The sequence below is a fragment of the Psittacula echo genome (genome assembly GCF_963264785.1).
Source record: "Psittacula echo genome assembly, chromosome: 23".
NCBI classification, from domain to species: Eukaryota; Metazoa; Chordata; class Aves; order Psittaciformes; family Psittacidae; genus Psittacula; species Psittacula echo.
Genome location: NC_137748.1, coordinates 5,991,340 through 6,016,990, shown reverse-complemented (window position 1 = coordinate 6,016,990; position 25,651 = coordinate 5,991,340). Strand labels below are relative to the sequence as shown.

The window sequence follows — 25,651 nt, the reverse complement described above, 5'->3', positions numbered from 1 at the left end:
CAAACTTGGAACTCAACGGAAATCCAAATTAAACCAAAACCCAACTCATTGACCCTGGAATTCCGCACCCTCAGTGCTGGCTCAATGCTCCGGAGCCTCCTGGTCCCTGCTCATGCAGGAGCTTCCCCACCACCTAGAACAGAGCGGTTTCCTCTCCCCTCCTTCCTCCCCCAGCAGAGCTGCACAAGGCAGGCTTCCCCCAGCTCAAACAGCACCCGCCCAGGTGCATTTCATCTGCCCTTTCCCTCCATCCACATGCATGAACTCCAACCCCATGAAGAACAAGGTCTCCCACCACCAACACCCCCAGTTTTCCCAGCTCAGAAGCCTGCTGGGCTCTCCAAGGATGTTTTCCATAGGAAAAGGCCTAATCAGGGACAAAAAAGCAGCTCATCCACAGGTACCTTTGTTTTATTCATCTCTTTTAAGTGTCACTGAAAGGGAGAACAGCGCAGGGCTCTGTGGGAGGAGGAATTCCATCATCGAGACTTCCTTGAACACAACAAAAATATATATATATATTTATATATGCTTCTAGAAATGATACAGGGATGCCTGGAAAAGCCTCCAAGGACTGAGCTGCTGCTCAGGGAGCCCGGCCAAGTGGCTCCAAAAGCTGCTCCTCTGGGGTGATAGCTGCCCCCCAAGAAGTTGGGTTTGGGTTTCTTTTCCTGGCGAGGCGTTTGGAAGTTTCAAATGAGAAACAGGAATTGGGGAGTGAGGGGCTCGCTTCGGCTCTGGAAAAAAGGAAAAGGAAGCAAAAAACCCAAAACCCCAGGACAATTCCCACTGGGAAGTTGCACTAGGAAAGGTACAAACCCCAAAAGCCCATTTATTAAGGCTACAGTCAAGGGAGATGGACCCTGGACCTGGAGCTCACATCAATACTGGATCAATTGAGGTCAAGCCAGTGCCCCATCCCGGCTCTCCAGAGCTGGGATAACCAATTCCCAGCAATAGATTCCCCTTTGTTTTCCTCTCTTGTTTTTAAAGGGAATTGGGAAGAAAAACCAAAATCCTCACTTTGGGAACCCACCTCCCCTTAGCCCTATACCTGAACCCTGCCCTGCGCTCCCCCTCCCCGGGAAGCACTAGTGAGAGATTTAAGTGATTTCCTATTTCCCTGTGCTCGGGTTTCATTTCACTCCTATTTGCAATGGATCCCCCACATGAGGGCAGGAAGCTCACCCCCGCCTCGGGGGTTCAGTTTTGTCACTAAGCAAGCACAAAGGCACCCAAGTGGGGACCCTCCAGCGAGTCCCAGGGTGCCCGGTGGCAGCCTAGCAAGGAATAACAACGGGGAGCATTGCAGCAGCTGAAATGCAGAGGAGACCTTGCTCTGGGCCAGAAACTGAAGTCGAGGTGCTAAAGGTGGAGGTGAAAGAGGGGAGGACGGGGGCAGCTCAATAGGGAACCCCCCTGCCCCGTCCTCCCCGCGGAGGCACTCTGCCAGCCCCACGGAACGGCTTCCCATAGGAAGAGGTGGCTTGGGTTGGGGCACCCCAGCTGTGACCTGTTCCTGCTCCGCTGGAAGTGGCCGTCCCCGGGGGGCCCAGCTCGCTGTAGTTGTGGATTTTGGCCTCGGGATGCACCAGTGTGTTATTGCTCCCCTCGGATTTGGGGAAGGATTGCCCAACCGTGTGCACGGCGACGGGGCCGCGGGTGAAGCGGAGGTCCTGGTCCCCTGGAAACTGGACAGATCCCGTGCCCTGGTAGTTGCTCGCCTCCCCGAGGTGGCTCACAGAGCCCAAGAAGGTCCTGCTTTTCCCCAGAGGCTGGGCAGAAGGTTCCAGTAGCGTCTGGCCTGAATTCAGCTCCTCGGCTCCAAATCCGCCTTCGGAGCTCTCGGTGCTGTAAGTCCTGGTCGGGCGGGACCTGCTGTAGTCCGCGGCTCTGGGGGTTTGATGCTCCTGCGGCGTGGGGCCGAGCGACTCCGTCTCTTGCTGGGAAAAGAGCTGCAGGAGAGCAGCAGTCACGGCCGGGTTCAGCTCCTGGGCTGCACTGGAGAGGTCGTCTTCGGAGAGAGGCGGCGGTGGTGGCGGTCCGGGGGGCTCGGGGGGTCTCTTCTCTGGTGGGACAACGCGAGGAGGACACGCTGTGGAAGGGTTACTGCTTTTAAACACCGTCTTATAACATCACCAAGCAGACAGCAATAGATTTACCAACATAACCCCACCCCTCCCACCCCCAAAACCAGCCTATGGAATCAGGATGCCCTGGGAGAGATGGACATCTGCCATTCAGGGGCAGACCAATGCGAACAAAACATCCATTAGTTTTCTCCATGCATCCAAACAGTGGGCAACAGCTCTCCTAACCCACGGGCACGCGTGGAAAGGATTCCTGCTCTTGGATCAAAAGGCTAATGCCAAGTGGGAGATGGATGGAGCTGCATATGGGGTCGCTGCAGAGGGATGCCATGGCCTTACTGCTTCGGTCCCAGGCTCACTGGTGCCTTCATACTGGTGGACTGGTTTAGGAAAGCCACAAAACCAAAAGCCAACCCCAAGGCCACACCGAAGGAGTGGGGACACCCTCCTGTGTCCACTTTACTTCTCCCCAAAGCACACCAGCCCTTCTCCTGGGTTTTGACATTTTCCAGCAGAGAGTCCAAACCAATCTCAATCCACAAATCCTTGCGTGCATCACACAAACTGCCCTGGAGCATGAGAAAACCCTTTTGTCCCCGTCCCCAACCCCCTTCTCCCCAACTCAGACCTGAAGTCACCACGATTTCTGTTTCAAGAGGACTTGTTCTCTCCTAGCAAGAACAAGAGCACCCTTCACACCCCGTCACCACGTTCTCACTGCTTTGCGTTACTGCTTTCGAGGCAGCAGAACAACAAAGCAGCCTGGTTAGGTGATGGGTAAGACCAAAGAGAGCTCTGGCTCTCCCTTTGCTAAGTGCAAGCAGCAAGCGGACAACATGGGACACAACCTGCTCCCAGCAACCCATCCTGACTCCTGCAGAGCAACACAACTGAACTGCCTCGACCTCCCGTCCAGCGACCAGGCTCAGCTACCCCATGATTAAAGTTATTACTGGCGATGACACAAAAGGCCACGAACACCTTTGTTGGAATCAGATCCTCAAATCATTTGCAAAACTGGTTATTAAAAAGGTCAAACTTTATTGTGAAAACCAGTAGTCTTCCAGGACCACCCCTCCACCCATCAGTCCACTTTAAAACTAGATTGTATTGTAATCCAGAAAACAATCTTCAGGTCATTTGGGAAGCCAAGCCGATTGGGGGACAGCATCTCCTTTAAAATCGTTATAAACAGAGAACAAGGTTATTGAATTGAAGCTGCTCTACAAGAACCTAGTTATCTTCCAGGACTAGGGCAGAAAGAGAAAAGAACCAGGAAAGACAAGCACGGTCACAACTGGCTCGTGGTGGGCGGGTGTGTTGAAGGCACGAGAACACAGCACGTTCAGCTACATTGCAGAGGAGTTGTGTATCTGGCCAAAAGAGGCTCCCTTGGAGAGTCTGAGACATACCCGGGAGGTGCTTCTAGAATTTGGTGAGGTCGTCACGGGAGGTTGCTAATAAAACCAAAAAATCAACAGAAACAAGAGACATGGAGACATTTACACTCACCTTCGGGAAGGAAATCCAAGAGGTCACTGATACAAACAGCTCTTTCCAACATGCCTCCTACCTGCTCTACAAGAACCAGCGGTGGAGCTCAGCTTTGGATGTCAGGACTCAACCAAGTCTACTCAAAGCTGGATGCACAAGGCCCTGCTGAACCCAACTGCCACTGTCCCCCTCCCTTCCAGCACTTGCCACTGTTTCAGTTCTCGTGTTCTTCAAAATCATCTCTGCACATTTATCTTTATTTCCTTCTTTTTTGTTTGGAGGGCAGGAAGGGAACGGTGAAAGAAGAGTTGGGATGAACAGGAAAATGGGAAAACCTGCAGGGATTCCATGTCCTGGGTGAAAAAACCTACCTGAATGTGTGAACTGATTGTTAGGGGTGTTGGAGGAAGAACTGAACCTCTGAGTTTCCCTTTTATGTCTGGGCAAACCCCAAAACCTTTCATCTCCACTGATGCAGCACTACTGGATTTGATATGCTTTGGGGATGTGAAGCAGAGGAGGAAGTATTGCCATGTTTTGGCTTGCTGCAGTTGTTAAAACCTCCTGAGCACTTACTGCAGGGAGGAGGTCAGTGTCTGCCTCAGCCTTGAAATCCTGCCCCCATTCTGGCACCCAGCACCTCTCCTCTTCCCACCCACAGCCCCTGCTCCCTCTGTCATCACCTCTCAGCTCCTCCTGGCTGCAGACAAACTAGAGGCCCTCACGTGGAACACTTGAACTGTTCAAACAAGAGCGTGGCATCCCAGATGCACCAGCAACGGGCACGTTATTTACCTTTACTCTCCTCTGGCTGCACTGTTGGGGTCTTCCTCGGCCCCCGCTGCTCACTGCTCTTCTCCCCGTTGCTCTCCTCCAGGGTCAGAACAGGCTCCTGGCTCTTCATCAGCTGACTCAGCAGAACAGCCAGCACGTTCTGCATGTCTCCCTGAGCACTGGCTGCTTCTGGAGTTGCCTGCTCCTCTGGTAGCTGCGCCTCCGCAGGTGGCTCCTCTATGGCTTCCTCTGCTGCTGCTGCTGCCTGAGACTCATGCTGCTGAGTGGTGGCTTCTGTCAGAGCGTTGATGGACTGGTTGAGAGCTTCCAGCTGCTGCTGCATCTCTGGGTTTGAGTGAACGTTCAACAGCTGGGCCATCTGTGGGACACTCAGATCAGTCTGGCTCTGCAGCAAGTTCAGTAAAACAGCCAGTTCACTCTGATTCAGCTGCTGAGTGATCTCGCCAAGGCCTGCTGGAAACACAAGCAGCATCACAGGAAGGTTACACAGAGCTACACCACATCAGCCTGTACTCCTGACACTGCACACCCCCCTTCTGTGACCCCATGCTGGGGGAAGGCACGGAGGCTCTGGGAGGAGGATTCTGGGACCGTTTGCTCAGCTTGCCCCCTCCAGCCTGCCATCGGCTCCGACAGCACTGCAGCAGCACCCCGTGGTACTGTGCACACACTGCACTCACCCGAGGTTCAGCTGAGTGCCCTGGGAAGCTTCCTCACAGCCCTCTCAGAGCCACCGGCATAGCTGCACGCGTGGCTGCTGCTTAAAACGAGCTCAGTGGAACCAAACCTCCCTGTCTGAGCATCCCAGGGAGCAGACTGGTGACCAAGGACAGCGACAGCTACAGCAGCGAGGCTGAGGACACGTGATGAACATGGAAACCCTCAGCTCATTTTGGTGGCAATCAGAGCAGCACATCTGAGAGCACCTCAGCCCCTCCTGCAGCATTCCCTGGATGATCGGCACTCCCTATGCACTGGGAAGCAGGTTTCCCAGGACGAAGCCAAGCTGCTCTTTGGGATGGAGAAAGGGTGTGTTCCCCTGACACAGCAAAAGAAATTAGGTCAAGCAGAAGGCAATTCCTTGCTGAAAACTGGCCTGGGATCACAGGAGACTGTCCTGACCTGCAAGTATCCAGGTTAGTCTGAAACACAACCCTCCAGTGGCATCACCTCCCTCTGCACCATTCTGGAGCAGAGCCTCCCGAGTGACAAGTGCCAACGCTGGCCCTTCACACTGACACTGCCTTTGTAAGGCAAGCTTTTGGGGCAGAAAGCTGCAAAGGTTTGGGTTTAGAAGCTTTAAAATGAAGCCCCTATTGCTGGAAGGCAACTAAGAACACAACACTCACTTTCCTCAGCTGTTTGCTAATCCAACCACTACCTTTTGTCCATCTGCCATGTTTCATTGAACACATGGATTGTGCATTCCCTGGAGCAAGAACTGTCTTCCTCATTACTTGTCAGCACAACATCCGAGACAAAGAAAGCTCTAGCCCATATCTGGGTTTTTATAAGGCTTCTACAGAACAATCCCCATGGTCTGGGTAGCTTTGCACAGCTCTGCATTCCCGGAATCAAGATACCCTCCTCCAACTACTTTGGAGGCACAGAAAGGTTGGTCACACCTTTAGAAACCTGGTCCTGCAAGTCTCTATGACCAAGTGATCTTCCCTGCACCAAGCAGAGTGCAATACTGTACACTTTCACCCACCAGCTTGAGAGATGCCATGCCTCAGCTTTATAGAGTTTGATCAGTAAAATCAAACTTCAGCTCTTTTGCACACCCTTTACACAGCTGCACCTTCCAGCCTATGATCTGTTACTTCATTCAAGTGACTCGGTAAGTCCTTTCATTCATCACTGTGGAAGCATTCTTCAGAACTAATAGAACTCCTAGACCAAATTCACAGTCAGCTCATCAGTAAGAGATTCCTGAGGAAATCAGGATGGGGAAAACCTGGAATTTTCCTTTGTGTAGAAACAGAGGTGAAAGAATGAGCCTGGCTTCAAACCAGACACAAGCCTCCACACCCAGGCCAGAGAGAGCAGGGAGGTAACGTTACCAGGAGCCTTTTACAGACCAGGCTGGGCACTGACCTACTGCATCTGCAGCACCAGGCTCTGCTTTGAGCTGGGCGGGCTGGGGGGGCACAGGACTGCTGTTGTTTTTGACAGGGTCTGTGCTGGGAACAGAGGTAGTTTCTTTCCGAGAAACTTTAGACAGCGGCGGCTCCTCCACCGCGATCCCGCTCTGCCGCTGCCGCCGCCGCTTCTTGCTCCACAGTTCGTGGCAGTCCTGCCAGTGCGGGAGGCTGGAAGAGAACAACACTTGGCAGTTAGGACACACACCAGTGTAACCCTCAGAGAGCACAGGAAGTCATTAGTACTGTAGGAGAAGCATGGATATTCCAAGAAGGGGCAAGGCAGCAGAATCGGATGGGAATCGTTTCACTTGCACCCGGATCTCCCTCCTGGCTGGACTGGGTTAGCCACAATGCACACAAGCTTGTCAAGCTGAATCTGGTTGCTTTAAGGAATTAGTTGCCTTTAGTAACCCTAAAGGGAAGCTCAAAAGCTACTCGCACCCAGTAAGAGCAGAGCTTTATACCTTGATTACTGGAGTGGGAGAGAAGGGCTGCATGTGACACTGCTCAACAGCCCCTGAGTCAATTAACATGTGGCACAAACAAGGCCTGGCCAGTCCCCCTGGCACAAGGACAGGGGGATGCTCCATGCTCCTCTCCTGTATCTTCCAGAGTTTTAGAGCACCTTGCAAGCATTAAACTGAGCTTTCTAAACCCAGCCTGATACCAGGCAGAAAACCAAGAGCACAGGAAGAGCTATTTGCTCAGCCATACAACAGAACACACAAAAAGAATCCAGAAATCATAACTCTGACTGACCTCCCCCCCACCAAGGGCAAGCCGGGGGGCTCCTTCCCAAAGCTTGTTAGCAGGGAACCCACTGGAACTTACTCTGGAGGGGCCATCTTGCTGAGGTCAACATCCTTAAGGAAGTCGCTCTGCAGGGCCTGTTCTGCTGTGCAGCGCTTGCCAGGGTCTAGTGTCAGCATGTGGTCCAGCAGGTCAAGAGCAGACGAAGGAATGCTGGGGAGAGTTGGAAATACAGCTGAGTTCAGGGCTTGTTGTGAACAGGCACTCTCAGAGAGGCACCTCAGGCCTAAGAGAAACCCTCGCAGTCAAAATCAGTTACTATGTGATGCAACAGCTCAAAGACATCACCAGAACAGGCATCAGATATGGGGTATTTTCAGTGGAATTTTTGCCATTTAGGAAGAGCAGCTCAGCTAGAAATCCCATGGAATTATCACACAATCATACTCTCCCCTCAGGGAGCACGTCTCTGAGGTCAGCCAGCCTCAGCACTGTGAGACACAAAACTGACAAGAGTGCTTTCCAGCACAGACCCTGCCTAAGCATCACAAGCCCTTCAGAAGGCACCTGTGGCAGATGAGGTGTTTAGAAGAGGGACAGCAACCCCATTCCAGCCTTACCCAGAAGGGAGAAACCCTCCTGGAGAGGGCAAGAAGGGGAAGCACTGCTTTACCCTGCCAGGTAGACTACAGCTGAAGGACAGTGGATGAGTTGCACACAGCCCCCTTGGCAGCTACTCATCCTCTCCTCTACCAGGACTCACAAGGAGAACTCCTCACGCAGGCGCCTCCGGTATTGCTTCTTCGGCTTCATAGTGTTGAAGTAGGGCAGCTTGATGACATCTGGCCACACTGCTGGACAGGGGCTCCCACAGAGCCGGCTGACAACCAGAAGAGTAGAGTGTGGTCAGTGAGTGGAATGCAGCCAGGAGAAGAGTCCCCAGCCCCAACTGCTCCGGCTTCAGCTGGAACAGTTATTTTTCTTTTTTAGCAACTTATGGTACCAATAATCTAGGTCTGGTTAATCATTCCAGTTACAGTGAGATAACCCTCAGAGGTTAAATAAAGAGGTATCAGAAGAGGAAAAATGATTACCTTTAGTTTGTAAGCCATCCAAAACAACACATTTTCAGTGTGAGATGTAATTCAGGTTCATTGCACACTCAACTAACAACAGCAAAGTTTCCGGACAGTGCTTACATCAGCAACCACACACCCCTAAATGCCACCTATTCACATCTGCAGTTACCATCATTTGCTGCTCCTATTTTGCAGGCAGGTTAGAGAAAGAGGGCTCTTCTAACACAGAGCCTGTGTGCATGAGCAGTTTCTGCAGTACCTCTTCTCATAGGCATGCATGTGCAAAGCTTTACCTGATTAATTCAAGCTGAGCCAGTTCCAGATTGGCTTGAAAAATAGGCTTCTTTGTAAACAGTTCCCCGAGGATACAGCTGGAAAGAGGAAAAGCAAGAGGTCATGACAGCAAACCCTTGGGATGGTCGTTTGAACACTGCAGCATTTCTGTTCAGGAGCAGGTTTGCCTGAGGAGAGTTATTTGCATCAGGGCTTGTAGTTGAGGACTGACAAACTAACCTATGTGTACAGAGTCACTGATTCCACGCAGCTGGGAAATAACATTCACTACCAGGCTGGTTAACACTGGCTTCATGCTTTAACTCTTTGCAGGGAAAGGAGGACATGGCAATAATGTGACAAGGAAACCAGCCAGGCAGCTCATCTGCCTTCAGATCCAGCCCATTTCTCTTTGCAACTTTACTGGAGGGGGGGTATCTGCCTGCCCAAACCATCCTCAGCTGCCTGAAGCTTACTGTTTGTCATTGCCAAGCACAGGACACAGCCTTGTGCACACAAGGTTTGTACACACACCATTTGTACAGCTGAAAGAGAAAGAAGGAAAGGAGGGAGGGGACAATTCTGGCTCAGTCCTTAATATCTACTCTAAAGCCTTCTGACAGTAACGGCAGTCAGTGCCAAATTCTTTCCCATGAGGGTGCTGAGGCGCTGGCACAGGGTGCCCAGAGAAGCTGTGGCTGCCCCATCCCTGGCAGTGTTCAAGGCCAGGTTGGACAGGGCCATTACAGGGCCATACACTGAAGCTACAACCAGCACAGGGTAAGCCTGTCACCTCTCCTTAGTGGTGCATCATGACCAAAGGTTGGCTGATTTGGTTATTGAAATAGGAAGAATAGACACTTTTCATGCTCTCACATGTCAACTTTACTAAGTGATGTAGTTTCAGTCAGGTGACACACACCTATCTCCTCAAAGCACACAAGTTTAGAAGTACCCCTGTACTATCACAGCACTCTGCCCTGCTGGAACAGAGAGAGCTTCAGAGATCAGCACAAAGCAAAGACCAGCCTCCATGTGCTGATGGTCATAGCCCAAACAGGACAAAAGACACAAGGCAGGCACTTACCCACAGCTCCACACATCTATGGCGGGTGTGTAACGCTCCTCACCTAGCAGCAACTCTGGAGGTCGATACCATAACGTAATGACTTTGTTGGTGTATGGACGGCTGGAATGCAAGACACAAACACAGACTGAGGCCAAGAGCCACAAAATCCTTATAAACTCTAATTTTCACTTCCAAATGACAGAGTTTGGCACACAAGCAGAAGCAGTGGGCTTTCAAGTGCCAGCCTTCCATAGCACCTGCCTGGGTTACATAGAGCTGGTGAGCTGTCAGGGATTTCAGGTCTGCCTATATGCAGATAGCAAGTTGTAGGCACCCAAGACTGAAAATCCTGACCTCTAAAAGGCAGCAGGAGGCTGCCACGGCTGAACGGCAACTGATCTCAAAGCCAAACATGGGCTAGGGCAAGCAGAGATGTTTTTGCTCCTTATCAGCTGGTTTCTCTAGTGGAAAGCCATTAGTAGCAGCCAGGAGTAGATTTTTCCAACAGCCGGAGCTACATTATGCCACTTAACACTGGAAATCACTCTTCAGGCAATGCCAGGACTTCCAAATGAAGTGACTGTGTAGGTATTAAGAAGAAAGGAGCTCATCCCACCTATGGAAGGCTTTTCCCCCTTCCTCCCATGCCTCACCTCTCCTCTGAGCTGTAGAGTCGGGCAAGTCCAAAATCTGCAAGCTTGATTTGCCCACTGAAAGACAAAAGACAGTCACTGGTTTGAACCAGAGCCAGGCTCACACACTGCAACAGGAAAAGGAAAGGAAATCCCCCATGTAGTAGAAAGGCCCAACAAAGCAATGGGAGCAATAATTACTTTTGAATATACCAGTGTTAATTTTGCAGATCCTATTTAATGCTTCAAAGAAACAAAAAGAAAAGGCAACAATCCAGTCTCATCTCTACCATAAACCGTTCCCAATAGGCCAATGTCCCAGGGACCTTTTTTAGATGGATATCCAGACATGTGGATGTGATTATGTGCACCATTATTCTCACAGGCTCAACGTTTTCTTATGGGTATCCAGATAAAGACTTGAGAATTAACAGCAAATGAGTAATTGTGATGTATTCTGTGATGAGCTGCGTTAGTGCCAAACACTATCTAGAGAGGAGAGAGCATTCACAGATAGCTGCTCCTTCCTACCTTAACCCTCAGTGGTTTCCCTGCATATAAGTGCTTCCGATAAACAGGATTTTTGCCAAAATACCATGGAGACCAAGTGCAGAGCCCCATTTATTTCAAGTCAACATGAAAACTAACTGTAAAGAGCTGCAAAACAGTGGGGAGAGTGCCACCAGCAGAAAGTTCAGGTGAAGGTTGGTGGAGCTGTTCACCCTCACAGCAGCAGCACCCAGAAAAGCCACTGCTTAATCATAACCACCCACCACACAATGTGGAAACATGCAGGGTTGGATTCCCCAGAGGATCAACACTTCCTGCTCCAAACCATACTCGAGGTGAACCCAGGGAGAGGGCAGGGAAGAGCTTGGGTTGAAGGGTTTCTATTCCCAGGTTACCTGTTGTTCAGTAAGATGTTGGAGCACTTGATATCTCGATGAAGGAAATTCTTCTTGTGGCAATAATCCAGCCCCTCCATTAACTGTTTCATGAAAGACTTGATATGGTCCTCTGAGAAATGTACCAAGCCAGATTCTAGCAGCCCCATTAGGTCATGGTCCATGTACTCAAACACAAGGTAAAAGGCACCTGGTATAATAAAGAAAGAAATCATTTAAGACAAGAGGAGAGACAAAGAGGGGGGGAAGTGAATTCAATTGTTGAAATAGTCTCGTTGGTGTTTTGTTGGCATTTTCTATAACACACCCTTGTGATACTTAGGGCTTCCTGGACATCTTAAAAGACTTCTTTTTGTTCCTCAAGAGAGGCAAAACCCAACACAACCAAGCAGCCCCCAAATCAGTTCCTCTGAAATCCTGGGCATGTTTCCCTGGCTCTTTTGGATTTGTTTAAGCTAGTTGGTTGAAGAGATTACTTCCACTCACAGCTTGACCTGATGTCTGTGGGGTTCCCTGCTCTCTCATGGAAGAGAAGGCCCCAAACAACAGCTGGTGGGATGCTGGAACATCTCCCTCTTCCACAGCAACAGAGGACAAAATTCATCTCACTATTAGTAAGGTTTTTGCCACTAATCAGTGTTAAAAGTGATCCTGTAAAGGCTTTCTTTGGGACTCTCCAGGAATGCAATGCATCCTTTTAAACCTGTGTCTACCTTGGCTCTGCAGTGTGACACCTCATTTTAACTGGAACCTACGCTTTGATGTGAGGCCAACTCCAGATACCAAACTCCGAGCTATGTATCAAGGAGGAACCCAAAGAAAGAACATCTAGACCAGCGTTTGGATTTCTGGTTTCACACCAAGAACCAACACTAATGGATTGCATCAGCTCTTTGGCTGATGAAACCCACAGCCTGCAGCAAAAGCTACCTTTGTCCTTCTTGAAATCCAGTGCATCTTGTTTGTCCGTGACAATCTCCTTCATGTTCACCACGCTGCGGTGGATGAGCTGCCGCAGGATCTTGATCTCGCGGATGGCTGTGATGGGGAAACCTTCCTTCTCGTTGTCCAGCCGCACCTTCTTGAGAGCCACCAGCTCCCCTGTCGGGACAAGGCAGTGTCAAAGCCTCCGCACACACCCCTGCCACCAGCTTGCTGGGATTCCAAGGGGAAGTTGAAAGCAACATCCCGCAAGGTAACAATCACTGCCAAAAGTTATCACACCAGCAACTCAAGACAGGGACACCAGTGCTCCCCTCATCTACTTCAGTGTAAGGTCACACAAGTAGATATAAATTAACCCTGGAAACCACTCCACAAGCTCTGCTACAATAGTGCGGCCAAAAGGGGATTCTTCCCCTCTGCTGCAGGGAGACCCCTCCTGCAGTCCTGAGTCCAGCTCTGGTGTAACAGCACAAGAAGGACGTGGAGCTGATGGAAGGAGTTCAGAGGAGGCCACAGAGATGCTGTGAGGGCTGGAGCAGCTCTGCTCTGGAGCCAGGCTGAGAGAGCTGGGCTGGGGCAGCCTGGAGAAGAGAAGGCTCCTGAAGGGGAGACCTGAGAGCAGCTCCAGTGCCTAAAGGGGCTGCAGGAAAGCTGGAGAGGGGCTTGGGACAAGGGCCTGCAGGGACAGGCCAAGGGGAACGGCTTTAACCTGCCCGAGGGGAGACTGAGATGAGCTCTTAGGCAGAAGCTCTTCCCTGTGAGGGTGCTGAGGCGCTGGCACCGGGTGCCCAGAGAAGCTGTGGCTGCCCCATCCCTGGCAGTGCTCAAGGCCAGGTTGGACACAGGGGCTTGGAGCAAGCTGCTCCAGTGGAAGGTGTCCCTGCCTGTGGCAGGGGTTGGAGCTGGATGAGCTTTAAGGTCCCTTCCAACTCAAACCAGGCTGGGATTCTGTGATTCCTGTGATCACCTGACCACACATCAAACTGTACTCATAGCAGTGATTTCACAAGCAAGTAAAGTAGAGGGGCACTAACAGGATTTCAAAGCTTCTATTCTTTTGCCCCTTTTGTAAGCACCTGATGTAAATACTCCAAGGCTGGAGCCACTTCTAGTTCTACAGGTATTCATTGCTAACAGGCAACACCACTAACACTGGAACAGGTTTGAAGCACACCCACAGGAACGAGACTTTCAAGTGGAAGCAACCTGAAGCCACTTGGCATCCTTACCTGTGTCCTTGTCCTTGGCTTTGTACACCTGCCCATATGTCCCTTCTCCAATAATCCCAATGATGTCAAACTTGTCCACGCAACGCTTCCCCCAATCACTTTCCGTCTGTCTCCTTTCCCCATACCGAGGACAACAGATTCTGGAAGAGGGAAGGCAGCAAAACCATGGGATTTTGGATTTGAGTTGTATTTCAAAGAAGGTGTAGCCAGCACTCAGTGTACAAAACACATGGGTTTTGTTGTCAGGGAACCTCTGTATGCCTTGCAACACAATCATGCCTGAAGAAAAGGTGGAAACCTCTTGTTTGGAATAGCAAACTTCTGGTAGCACCAAGAGCTTTCTATAGGGATACTCATCAGGAGGTTTCTTTGCCCTGCAGGCATTGCTAAATTAAAGGATGTGGGCACCTTCAGGATAAGTGTGGCTGGAGACTGGATCTGAAACACTCCAGCAATTTCTGCCACTGGAAGGGTCAAAGACAAAGACAACAGAATCCATTACAGCTTCAGCAGAGAGCCTGAACCAGGCCTCCATTTGGCTCACAACTTCCACAACCTCCTCTTCTTCCCAAAGTGCTGTTCATTCTCACAGGGATGAGGCAAGCGGCCTTCAGCTGTGAGTGGTCCAAGTGAAAAACAACCCTCAGGAAACAGTTCATATCCCAAAAAGAAAACAACAGAAATATGAACTTGTTCTCTCCACGTTTCACTTCCCTCAATCAAGAGCACTCAAACGAGTCTGGGGACAAAGAATGGATACAAGTGAATTAAGTCTGACTCAAGATCTATAAGTAAGTGCCCATTAAGTGCTCTCCCCATCCAATCAATGGTGGGGAGGCTGCTGAGAGCTGGCAAAGCAGCTGACAGGTTCCATTTCAAACAGAAGAGCTCAGTCAGCTCTTCAAGGAGCACTGCGGTTACACTTGAAACCTAAAGCTTTGGAAACCTAGACCGAGATCTGTGTGAAGACACATTAAACCCAACAGCTCCAAAAAGCCAACAGAAGAGAGGGAAAGGCTCTTACTTTGGTCTCTTTTTGAAGGGTTGCTGAGGTGGTGTGGCTGCCTTTGGTTCCGGGGAGTCAGGAGGAGATGGATCCCCTCCAGGAAGCTCTGGGGGGAGCGGGAGGTCCGTGAGTAAGTGTCGTGGTCTCTGCTCTCTATCTTTCTTCACAGGTTTTGGAGGAAGAATCTCTTTTGGACTAAAGTCCGGAAAGTTAATACAACACAAAAGTCAGACTTAACAGCCAGGGAGCAAACAAAGCCAACCTGCTGCAGGACAGGTCGAGAACATGGTTATGAGCCCAAGTTACAGTGTCAAAATGAGCATAGCCAAATAGAAACCTTCAAGTTTACAAGGATAATACATCAGGGTTAGGTTTGAATGCACCATCTTCAACTAAACAACTAAATAAAGGGTTATGGTGAGTTTCCTGCAAGTTCAGGTTACCTCCAGCCCCCACTTTCCCCCCTTACTTCCTCTATTCAGCCCCTTTACCATACTGAAAGTAAATGCATGACTTGTTAAGGAGCACTAAAAATACAAACCCAGAATGACATCTCTCTACATCAGTGACTTTTAACTTCTTAGCCAGGACCCAAACGTGGCTCTGACTTGTGAGTATTGCTGAGACATCCAAAGGGGACTTTAAATAATCAAGTTCCCAACAGCATCCAAAGCTTGGCTTTGACTGGCAGATCCTAATGTCTCTCTCCTGCATGCAGCAGGGAGAATTCCAAGGTTTGAATAGTCAGGAATTCTTCTCCATGCACATCTCCAGCAGGAAAAGATGAGGAGGTCCAAACAGCCTCCCAGGGGCTGTTTTTAGGGCAGGCAGCAGCAGGTTTGCTCTTCGCCAGCACTGTCAGGTCTAACCCCTCAGCACGGAAAACTCCACACGTACCCCTGATGGAAGTAGGTCATTTTCCCAGTTTTTTCATTAGGCACTGTCTCATCCCCACAACAACCTCTTGTGAAACAGTTAAGAAAGGACAGAGAAGGACACAACTGTGGCACTGAGCTTGGATACCTCCTGTCAAAGACAGGGGAGCAGCCTTCTCCCACTGCTAAGAAGTCACCAGGCAGCTGCAGAGCTAATGGCACATCATGACAGAAAGCACTCACCAGATCCCAGAAACACCAGGAATGAGAGAGCTGCATGGGCTCAGCTCCCCCTCCATTAACCACACATGTGCAGAATAACCCCCAGCCAAGGTAGAACCCTGGCTGAACCTCAGAAGAGGTTCTTCAAAGCAGGACCCAAACAGGGCCTACAACTGCACACAGGAGATGGGAGACTGTTCCAATCAGGTTTGGCTTTCTTTATGGCTTTCATGTGTACCTGAAGCACTGATCTGATCACAGAACCACAGACTGGCTTGGGCTGAAGGGACCCGTGGCAGGGGATTGGAACTGGATGCGCTTTAAGGTCCCTTTAACCCAAACCAGTCTGGGGTTCCTTATTTTGAAGTGAGAAAGCCCAACAAACCCTTCAGAGCTCTGAACGCAACCTCAAACACAGAGAGAGAGTTTGTAGTATTGGTGTCTACACAGCCTTTCCTCTCCTCCCACTACACGTCCTGCGAGGTGAAGCAGCCCACAGTGCACCCTGTGGTCTAAAAATGTTCCAGAGGTGATAGCAAGCACCAGGAAAGGATGGAGAGTCTCCAGCTGAATGAGGCATATTTGGTACGTGGACACATTTAAGCACGTTTCCATATTCTGCGCTTCCCACAGGCTCAAAGCTGGAGACTCAGCATGGAAAATTAAGTCTAGCCACAAAAGTTGTGTTCCTATATATGAAAGCAGCTGAATAAGAGTGAGCTGCTGCTCAATCAGTGCCACATGCAACTGCCACCAGACTCAGCAAAACGAGGCAGGATTTCCCATCCTTTCATTGGGAAAGGCAGTGGAAATCCAGTTACTAAGCATAGCAACCAGCTGCAGGATCACCCACATGCTTCAGTTCATAGCAATGGCAGAGATAAAGCAAACTTGGACAAAACTGAGCCACACCTGGGTGGTAAAAAAAGGCTAAATCCCTGGTTTGGGAAGGAGGGAACACAGCAGCAGAATCCTGCTTACCCTGGCATTTGAGGAGGGAAACCTGCAGGCTGGGAATAGCTGCTGCTCATCACAGATACAGTTAAAGAAGTGTTTGCTGAACATTACACAGCTTTGGAGGGGCAGAGACACGCATGAGTCTAACTTCCACATTGACTGAAGTGACAATATCACCCACATTTACAGGGATAGCAGGAAAATCACTTCAGTGAATGAGAAACTGCAACATAACCATGTTCACTTCACCCACAGGGCAATTAGACCAAGTCATAACCGTTGTGTTAAGCACTAGTCATTAAACCCCATGCTTTACTAACCAACAAGATACCTAAGCCATCTTCAGTGATGGTTGGAAAGACACATAAGCTAAGCAGAGAAAAACGTATCTGTGCTGATGTTAACAGCACCACAACACGATAACAGCCACAAAAGGGGAAGTAGCTTTTCTTCCTCTCCACTTCCACTTTGGCTCTTCTGCTCCTTTCCCCTTCACCAAAAGCCACCCCTCAGGAAGGTTTTGTAGCCAAGTTCATATTAAAGCCCAGAGCAGCAGCAGCCAAGGCAGGAGCTGCTCTTACAGGACAGAATTGAGCCTGTGTGCTTTGGTTAGACATAATAGGAAACAGATGAAGTAGGTGCAGCCTCACCCTTCCATTTTTACATGAACACCTACTTCATAAGCAGGAAGGATTGTATTAATGACTCAATAGTGCAGTTAAACCAATGGCAGTTTCGTGCCCAGCCTGCGTGACTGATGCATTTGGAACCGCCATCACTCCGGTTTGTGTTCTGGTATAGGACTTGTTGAGCTGTTCCCTGTTATTTAAGTACAGGTTTTGGAGGCATTCAAAAAGCAATTTCAAGATAAGCCTGTGCAAAGGGCTGCAACAAAGGGGTGCATCATGCCAGACCCATGCTACATTACTGTCATAAATATGAACAAAGAGTGATGTGAAACCTTTACTAACCAGCATTAAATCAGCAGCCAAACCTCTTTTTCTCACTGAGATAAGACGTAACTACCTGCATGCAACCATAAAACTCTCCACATAAACCTGACAAGGCCAAAATGAGGACTGAGGCCATGTAATAATGCAGTAGTCTTGAGTGTACTCTGCAGGATGAGGAAAAGCTGCCCAACTACCCCAAAAGAAGCGGTTTATCTCAACATTTTGCTTTTAAATGCAACCAGGAGGCTGTGGTGTGACCTTACCTATCCAAGTCATCTTCCCCAACTAATATAGGGGGGAGCGGAAGCGGAGGCAACGTTGAAGTTTTCAGGTGTGGGATAGCAGCCGTCACAGACACTTGTGTTTTTGTAGCGACTTGGACAGAGGGCTGAGAGTTCACCTGAGAGGATAAAGTAGACGTCCTTGGGTGGGAAGAAGATGGCAAAGGTGTTGGGGCTGAAGTAGGGACCTGAATGGGAGGCAGTTGGGATGGTGGCAAAGGTGGAGCTGCAGGTGATGGCGGCAAAGGTGGCAGCGGCGGGGTTGGAGGTGGTGGTGTGGTTGTTGGCAGAGGAGGAGGGGGTGATTTTATTGAGGGTAGTGGGGGCGGAAGCTCCTTCTCTGCTGTGTCTGTCTCTTTTGGAGATAGGAGGTCCTCTACCACTGCTACAGGCTTCAAGTCTTTTGCTCCTGTCTGTTTGGAATCTCTGACTGAAACAGGATGTTTCCTCTCCGAGTTCTCCTCTGCCTTGGCTTTCGCTGTCTCTGCAGCAGTTTTAGTCTCTGCATTCGTGTGCAGTAAATTCACTGACTCCGTGTCTGAAGACGACTTGTCCAATTTAACACTTTTGAGGGCCTTTTTAGGCTCCGCGGCGGGCTCCCTCAGCTCAGCCAGGCTGTTCTCCTTCCTCGCCAGGAACACGGGAGAGCCCTTCGCCTCCTTCCCATCCACCCTGGCTGCAGCCGCCGCCGCGGCCGCTCGCTCCTTCTTCTTCCTGCTGAGCTCTGCCCCGAGGCTGGAGTTCAGCGGGAGCCTCGTGGGGGAGATACTGGAATGGCGACTGCGGGACCCAGACCTCTGCTTCTTGCTGTGAGATGAAGAGTGCCTTGAATAGGCAGGGCTTCGGCTTCGGGACTTCACAGACTTCCTGTGGGGGGGACAGGGAGAGGATGAATAAAACGAAGCATTTCTCACCCCGAGCTACTCACCAACACCAACAGCTTGCTCTGGAAAGAGCTCCCATCAGCTGAGGTCAGATAGTCCAGAATACCTGTGAGGGAAAGCTACTGAAAGGAGTTTACAGGCTAAAGCAGAGCAAGTTTCAGGTCATCACCCAGTGGCAGGACTATCCTCATCATCACACTGTTCAAGGCAGAAAGGAAGGATGAAGGTGGGCCAAGCCTCAAGGGGAAAGCAAGTCACAGATGCAGGCACTAAAGAGTTTATGAAGTTTTCCCAGTTATTATGTACAATTTTAAAGCAGACAAGGGACAAAATATGACTGCCCTCATGGGAATGCTGCCCCAGGAAGCACCTCACTTCAAGCCAATCCCCCCTCCCTGGTTCTTTTATGTTCATCAGAACACAGATTTGCACATTGTGATTCAGGAGAAGAAAAAACCCAGTCCACCAGGAATTGTCTTTCTGCTTGAGGTATACCCAGAGGGTCTCTGTTAAAGTAAGCAGGCTCTACATTAGGTGTATGTACGCAGAAATAAAGCCACACTGAAACTTGTGAGACACAAGCAAGGCAGGAAACACCTTGCACCATGAGGGTATGTACCAGAGAATAGGGTGAACCCAGCAGTAAAGCTGATGTGGAAACAAGCTTAGGAACAAAATGGAACTGGAAACTGGTACTTCCAGTGTCCATGTCACACTTCCTGACAAGACACAACTGCTTCCAATGAGGATTTTGCAGGTTATGAGGCAGCACACCTTATCTGTACATGTGATAGGCTCTGAAGGGTTTAGAAGCTATGTGAGGCAACAGGAAAACAAGGACATTTTGAGATCAGAATCTATGGATACTAGAAACTGCTCAAAGCATATTTGGATTGCATGAGTTATTCCTCAGGAGTATCTAGTTGTGAAAATGGGGACTTGTCTCAAAACAGAGTTTCACAGTGGTTCTAAACCCCACCTAAGAGCGAGCAGGTTTGAACCCAGGACCTGCTGGCTCCCTTGGAACAGCACTCATTGTAATTTACTATTTCTAGTAGACATTAATACCACTCTGAGACAGCAAACGTCTGGAAAATAATTGGAGAACTGAGACTAAAGCAAAATTCCTTTGTAGTCTACCACCAGCACCTGCAAGGATGTGAGAGCAGGGTCTGGCTGCACAGAATCCTCTTCCCTTGCTACACCAAGCATTCCACCCTCTCACTAGCACGTACAACCCCAAACCTCGAGCTAACAGTGGTCAAAGAGCACAAGTGTAGGTAGGCCTTACCTTTACCCTTACAAAATAAATATACAACCAGAAGGAGAAAAACAAAAGTGTCACCTGAAGTCACTCAACTATTGTCCTCTTCCATTACATGTGTTTCTATAATGGGAATATGCCTCAGGATCAGCTCTTTTCTCGAGGTTTCTGCTTCAAGAGTTAACGGCCTCAGATGCAGTTTACCCCTTGGGTAGCAGCTCACCTACCACATCCCAGGGCTCAAAACAGTTCTGGTTTTGCTCAAAGACCCTTGCATGTTAACGGCAGCATCCCTACTGGATCCTGTAGGATGTAGCTTACTGCAACCACACATAGTTTCAGGGTTAGCATTCCCTATTACAACTCTTCCAGGTTAAGATGCTGCAAAACTCCGTTCCATCCTCCCCATGATTACTCCCCAACAGTTACTCTAACTCAGCTGGTTGCAGAGCAACATTCCCAACATGATCACTCAGCAGATCTGATACAAACTTCCCCAGAAGTAAAGTTCTACCTCGTTCCACCAGGACTGAAGCCATATATTCCTGCTCCACGAGCATCACTAGGGCTTTTCCTCTTCAGTTGTCCAATAACCTACAGTTATCTATAAAGAGCTCTTTTTTCTTAAGCCCATTTTCCAGCTCCTTTGTCAGAGCTGAGAAAGCCCCACAGCCAGCAGCTCCCCTGCTTTCCCAGCAGCTACAACCAGTAACAGATCACTCCAGACCTTATCTCATACGAGAACACAACAGCCCCACCAGCACTACAGCTGATGATCTTCCACAGCTACACTTGCTTTTATCACTGCTGGAGCTCTCAGGAAAGATACAGCAAGACAGAAGATGCCCAGGCTTTTTGAAGATACTCCTTCCATCCTCTGGAAGGCTCTTCTCCTGGCTTTACCTGAAGCCAGTTAGCACTTTTGCCCCTTCACGTGTGTTAAGACAACTCTCCATAGCTTTCTTACCCTGCTAAGATCATCACGGATGGGAGATTCAGTCTCACTGCAGTTCTTTCTGTGGTTAAAAATGCTCTGGGGCTAAACCCCACCTTGTTATATCTCTAGCACTGGAAAGGAGAAGTGCAAGATCCATGACCACTGTGCATTAACCCAAAGCAGAGCTTATGGCTCATCTGGAAATCCAAATGAAAAAGCATTATTAGATTAATTTCACTGATACAATCAGAAGATTAGAATGGGGGCGGGAAGAGGGATTGCTGGAACCCTCCAGTCCTTTTCACGCTAAAGACAACCACAGCTCATAGCCCTTGGCTATGAGACCCTGAAGCAGCCAGCAGAACAAAGCCCCACATCAACCATTACACAAGCTCCTAGGAACATCTACAGACATTAAAACATTTCACCTGCTCCAAGCCACAACGGAAGTCAAGAGTAACATGGAAATGAGTGCTTCGGAAGCCTGACTGCATGCCCCATGCTCAGGAAACAACCTCAAACAAGAGGCAAATGCTTCTGATTTATGAACACCCAACGACCTTTTGCTGTGGCAAGGGTCTGTGTAACAGGGGCCACTACTACAGCACGTGCACACACTCACACTTAGCTGCTATACTTAGAGCACAACCCACCTCCAGCAAGCTGAAGGACTCTGGAATCTCTTCTAGTTTTAGCTGCAATGCCAACAGTTGTTACAGGGAATGGGAAGGCACATCTGTTCTTTTCCCTACTGACCCAATCAGGCTCATTTGCTCCTCAATGGAAAACAAGTTGTTTTGCACAGCCATTTGAAATGCAAACATTCTGTATTTTCCTCCCATCAGCACAGGGATTCAGTCTCCTAACACTGGGGTTTGGTTGTGGAAATGAAACAAAACACAGAATGCACTGAAAATACCCCCCCCAACTATTACACTGTCAGTCAGTGGAAGTCACTCAGTGGCCCGGAAAAGCCTGTGTTACCTCCTCTGAGGGATTTCAGCCACAGTTAGGTGTTCGCTGCTGAGTGTGCCAGTTAAAGACCTTTCCTCTCCCAAACTGTCCCTCTGCAGGAGCCAACAGCAGAGATCACAGTCACTCCCCAGCTACTCCTGTGCACACTCAGCTGTGCCCATTCCCCACTCGCCTGCAGCACATCCACCAAAGCTGGTGCTGGTGGAGCTGCTGAGGAGAGCTCAGCTCATCCATCCCCGAGGTGAGCTCCTCACAGCCCTCAGCAGAGGGGCAGCCCCACCTCTGCCTTCTGGAGCAGATACCTGACCAGGAGCTTGCACCAACAGCCTCAGCACTCAGCTGCAAGCTCAGCAAAGTGAAGCCAACACCTGAATTACAACTTACTGTTTGCCTAACATATAGAAAATGCATTAACCCCCTTCTTCCCTTTACTATAACCCCTTCAGGCAGACGTCTTCTCAAGGCATAATCCATGTTTTCTGTTCTGCTTTACAAGCATGTATCACACAGTAAGTTATCTGCCCAGGGAAAAAAAGAGGAGCAGGTTACCAAATGAAGTTCGAGATCCAGAGAATTCAGTACAAGCTGAGAGCAAACAGTCAGTAACCTTTGGAATCTATTTTGCTTTGGGGGCTAGCATTTTGCCAGGGAGACAAAGATGCCCTTAGAAAGTTTCTTATGAGGGTATGGAAGTTCAGGGAAGCAGCATGGAGTTGCTCCCATAATTAAGATCAAGTCAGAAGCAACCTAACACCTACAACAAGAGTAAGCTTCAGGTTCTGTTGGGAAGTGGAGTAACCTGGGGGGCAAAAACCCCACCTCTTAGCATACGACCCTGGTTTCCACATGGTTTCTCCCTGCTTAGGGCTGAACATGGACATTTAGTAGTTGCTGTAACACACGATTATAGCATGAAGTGCACATCCATTTCCTACTGCTGTATTCTTACTCTTCCCAATGTGTTGGCAAATAGCCTGTCAGAGCAGTGCCACCAGGGGAAAAAAGGATTAAGGGAAGGGAGAAGAAAACCATCCAGGACTACCCCTCAGGTGTACATGGAGAAAGCGGGCAGAGGAGGAAGAGCCCAAAGGGAATTCTCCCTCTGTAAAACCACACCAGAATGAGTAGATTTTATGTAGGTGCTAAAACCAGCACAGCTCTCACAGCAAGGACAAAGGCTCCATTTCAAGCCCACTATGGGAGATGGTATTCCTGAAGTTAGGAGCTCTAGTAACAAAGGCCAGACTTCAAAAGCCCTGTGTTCTTTGGGAAGTGCTGATCACAAACACACTCTGGAGGCAGCCTCTTCTCTTGCAGCTCCTGTTTTGACCAGAGGATGCAGCTACCACAGCGTGGAGCATTTCTACAGCCATTACATTCCAGGTCACATCTTAACTGCCATGGAGCTACCACCAAAGCTCTGCAGTACCCATGGTGACAACTGGAAACTCAACATACACTGAAGCTAGGAAAGAAGAATCATTAGAGTATGTGTTTGTGCAAGTAACAGGGTGATTGATGAACATCTGAATCAGAACACACAGAACTACCTTCAAATAACAGCTTCCTTCTGTAAGAAAGTTACTGATTCAAGAAAAAGGAGAGAAATTTATAGTTAAGCCAAAATCTTTAAGGTCCCTTCCAACCCAAATCTTTCTATAAGTTAAGCCAAAACACAGCTGGTTACTGGCCCTGGGAAAGCCCCAATTTCAGGATGGAAGCAAGAAACTCCAGCACTGAGAAAAGGAAGTTTAGGCCAGAAAGATGGAATTCACCTTGGAATGAAGGAAAAGAGACTGTTCAGAATGAGCACACTGAAGCCCCCTGAACAGAGTGATCAAGTTCCCACCCGCACTGAACAGCTCAAGGCTTCCTGAAACATGTGAAAATGTTCTCCCTGGTTGAACTCCTCACAGGGAAGAGCCTCAGGAGCTGAGCACAGCCCTCTCCTCCCATCATGGCCACCTCCAGAGGTGGGTGTAACTTAATCCCAGGAGCTCATTCAGCCTTGAGCCTCTCTGCTGGGAGCCAACATGGATGCTGCCTCCCACCACTCGGGAAGGTGCTTCCCAAAGTGTGAACCACCATTTCCAAAGGAATTGCCACGACCCCAGCCAAAGCAATTCCAAGCAGCCTTAGGGCCCATAGAGATGAGGAATGGGGTCAAACGTCCCCATGCCCACAGCCACCCTAACACGCTTCTCCCTTCCCTGGGGCGAGGAAGAGCACGCTGACAGCATGTACCTGGTGATGGGGCTCCGGCTCACGGAGCGCTTGGTGCCAAAGGGGCTGCTCGAGCGCCGGCGGCTGTAGGGGCTCGGGGACCTCCCACTGTAGGAGCCACTGCCTCTCTCATAGCTGGACGAGCGCCTTCTGTTATAGGGGCTGATGGACCTCTGCCGCCGGCAGTAGGGGCTGGGGGAGCGGGTGTTGGACTGGTAGGCCACAGGCTCCTTGTAGGGCGGGCTGATGGACTGGCGGCGCGAGGAGCCGCCGGGGCTCTTCCTGTAAGAATCGTAGTTACTGGATGTGTGAGAGCGGGGAGGGCTGAGGTCGTACTCCTGGATGTAGGAGGCTCCTGAGGGGCTGTCATCCAGTTTAGGGCTGTCAGACCACTTCCTGTGAGGACTTCTGGATTTCCGCTTGGGACTGTCAATGGTTTTGTAACTTTTGGGAGCATCCCTTTTCCGATGGCTTTTACTGCGCTCTTTGTGGCTGGATTTGAGCTCTCGATCCTTCCTGGATTTCTCCTTGTGCGCTTTGGCTGAGCGGGATTCCTTGTTGCTACTCTTTGAGGACAATGACTTGGGATGCTCGTCACCCTCTAGGAGTCTCTTGGAAGATCCCGACAGTCTCTCCTTGGTGGACCCAGACCTACTGGATGAATCCAGGCTCTTTTCCAACTTCCTCTCTTTCTCTGACTGTTTGCTCTTCATCAGCTCACGGACACGCTTGTGCTGATGGTGCCGGTGCTTCTGGACCCTCTCGCTCCTGTCCGTTTTCCTCTCCTCATTCTCCCTCCTATCCAGCTTGAGGGCCACATCATCCGAGAAGGTATCCGAATCAGAACTGATGTCATCGTATTCCACCAGTGGCTTCATCGTCGAGCCCAAGGATGCTGTCGTCTCCTGGGCCACCAGCGGTGATTCCCTGGAGTGCCTGGACTTGTGCCGCCTGTGCCGGGAGGCCGGCCGGTGCCTCTCCTTGCTATTGGAACTCCCGCTGCCGGGGGCGTGCTGCGAGGACCCCCCGCCGCCCCCGTCCTTCTTGCCCCCATGTCTCTCCGGGTTTGGCATTCCTCCTCCTCCACTGTGCTCCGGAGAGCGGAGGGGGAAGAAGCCTCCGAAACCCCCAAACTTCCTCACACGCCCGCCCCTCGCACCATTCACCCCGGCCTCGGATCTCCCTGCCACCAACACCCCCCGGCCGCTCCTACATGGGGGAGCGCGGCCACACGGCTACCGGAGGAGGCGGAAGGACGAAGGAACAGGGGCGGCAGGCACCAGGAGGGGAAGGGGACGCGGCCCGGCCTCACCGCCTCATTCGAGGGGCCCAGGCCCAGAGGGCAGCGCCGCGGCGGGGGCGCCCCGGGAAGGCGGGGCCTGGGCCCGCGATCGCTCTCCACCCCCCTCAGCACCGGGAGCCCGCGGATGGCACCGCCAGAAGGAGCGCGGGGCCCCGCCGCCGCTGCCTCCAACCCGGCCCGGCCCGGCCGGTCCCGTCCCGCCGCCACCCCCCGCTCACTTCCCAAAGCGAAACAGCTCCGCGTCCAAGGGGGGCAACCTCGGCAACTTCTCGCGACACCAGGCCTCCTCTCGCGAGAGCGGCGACAGCGCCTCCGCCCCTCACCCGGCAGAGCGCGGATCTCGCGAGAACTTCGCGGGGTGATAAA

At 50.5% G+C, this 25,651-nt stretch overlaps 1 protein-coding gene across 4 annotated transcripts; it reads right to left on the bottom strand.

Annotated features, from left to right (window-relative positions):
• Positions 1-395: 395 nt before the first annotated feature.
• Positions 396-25,605, bottom strand: CDK12 (cyclin dependent kinase 12). 4 transcript variants are annotated; one of them, XM_080633223.1, is made up of 14 exons: positions 24,004-25,605; positions 17,682-18,566; positions 14,430-14,606; positions 13,406-13,545; positions 12,162-12,332; positions 11,232-11,421; positions 10,348-10,404; positions 9,713-9,814; positions 8,646-8,723; positions 8,037-8,153; positions 7,355-7,486; positions 6,477-6,691; positions 4,380-4,832; positions 396-2,095 (listed from the first exon to the last, which is right to left on the bottom strand). In XM_080633223.1, the coding sequence occupies exons 1-14, from the start codon at positions 25,053-25,055 to the stop codon at positions 1,404-1,406; spliced, it is 4,461 nt and encodes a 1,486-aa protein (XP_080489349.1). In that variant the 5' UTR covers positions 25,056-25,605; the 3' UTR covers positions 396-1,403. The 4 variants fall into 4 exon arrangements, with proteins under 4 accessions (XP_080489349.1, XP_080489350.1, XP_080489352.1 ...); XM_080633224.1 differs by having other exon boundaries at positions 4,380-4,829; XM_080633226.1 differs by lacking the exon at positions 396-2,095 and adding an exon at positions 2,724-3,547.
• Between the last annotated feature and the right edge of the window lie 46 nt (positions 25,606-25,651).

Bases quoted from the DNA above. Each gene is read 5' to 3' on its own strand.
- CDK12 (XM_080633223.1), bottom strand. From the start codon at position 25,055: ATGCCAAACCCGGAGAGACATGGGGGCAAGAAGGACGGGGGCGGCGGG. The intron at 11,422-12,161 runs GTAGCTTTTGCT...TTATTATACCAG, and splicing joins GGATTTCAAGAAGGACAAAG to GTGCCTTTTACCTTGTGTTT. The intron at 8,154-8,645 runs GTAAAGCTTTGC...TCTGGTTGTCAG, and splicing joins GCTCAGCTTGAATTAATCAG to CCGGCTCTGTGGGAGCCCCT.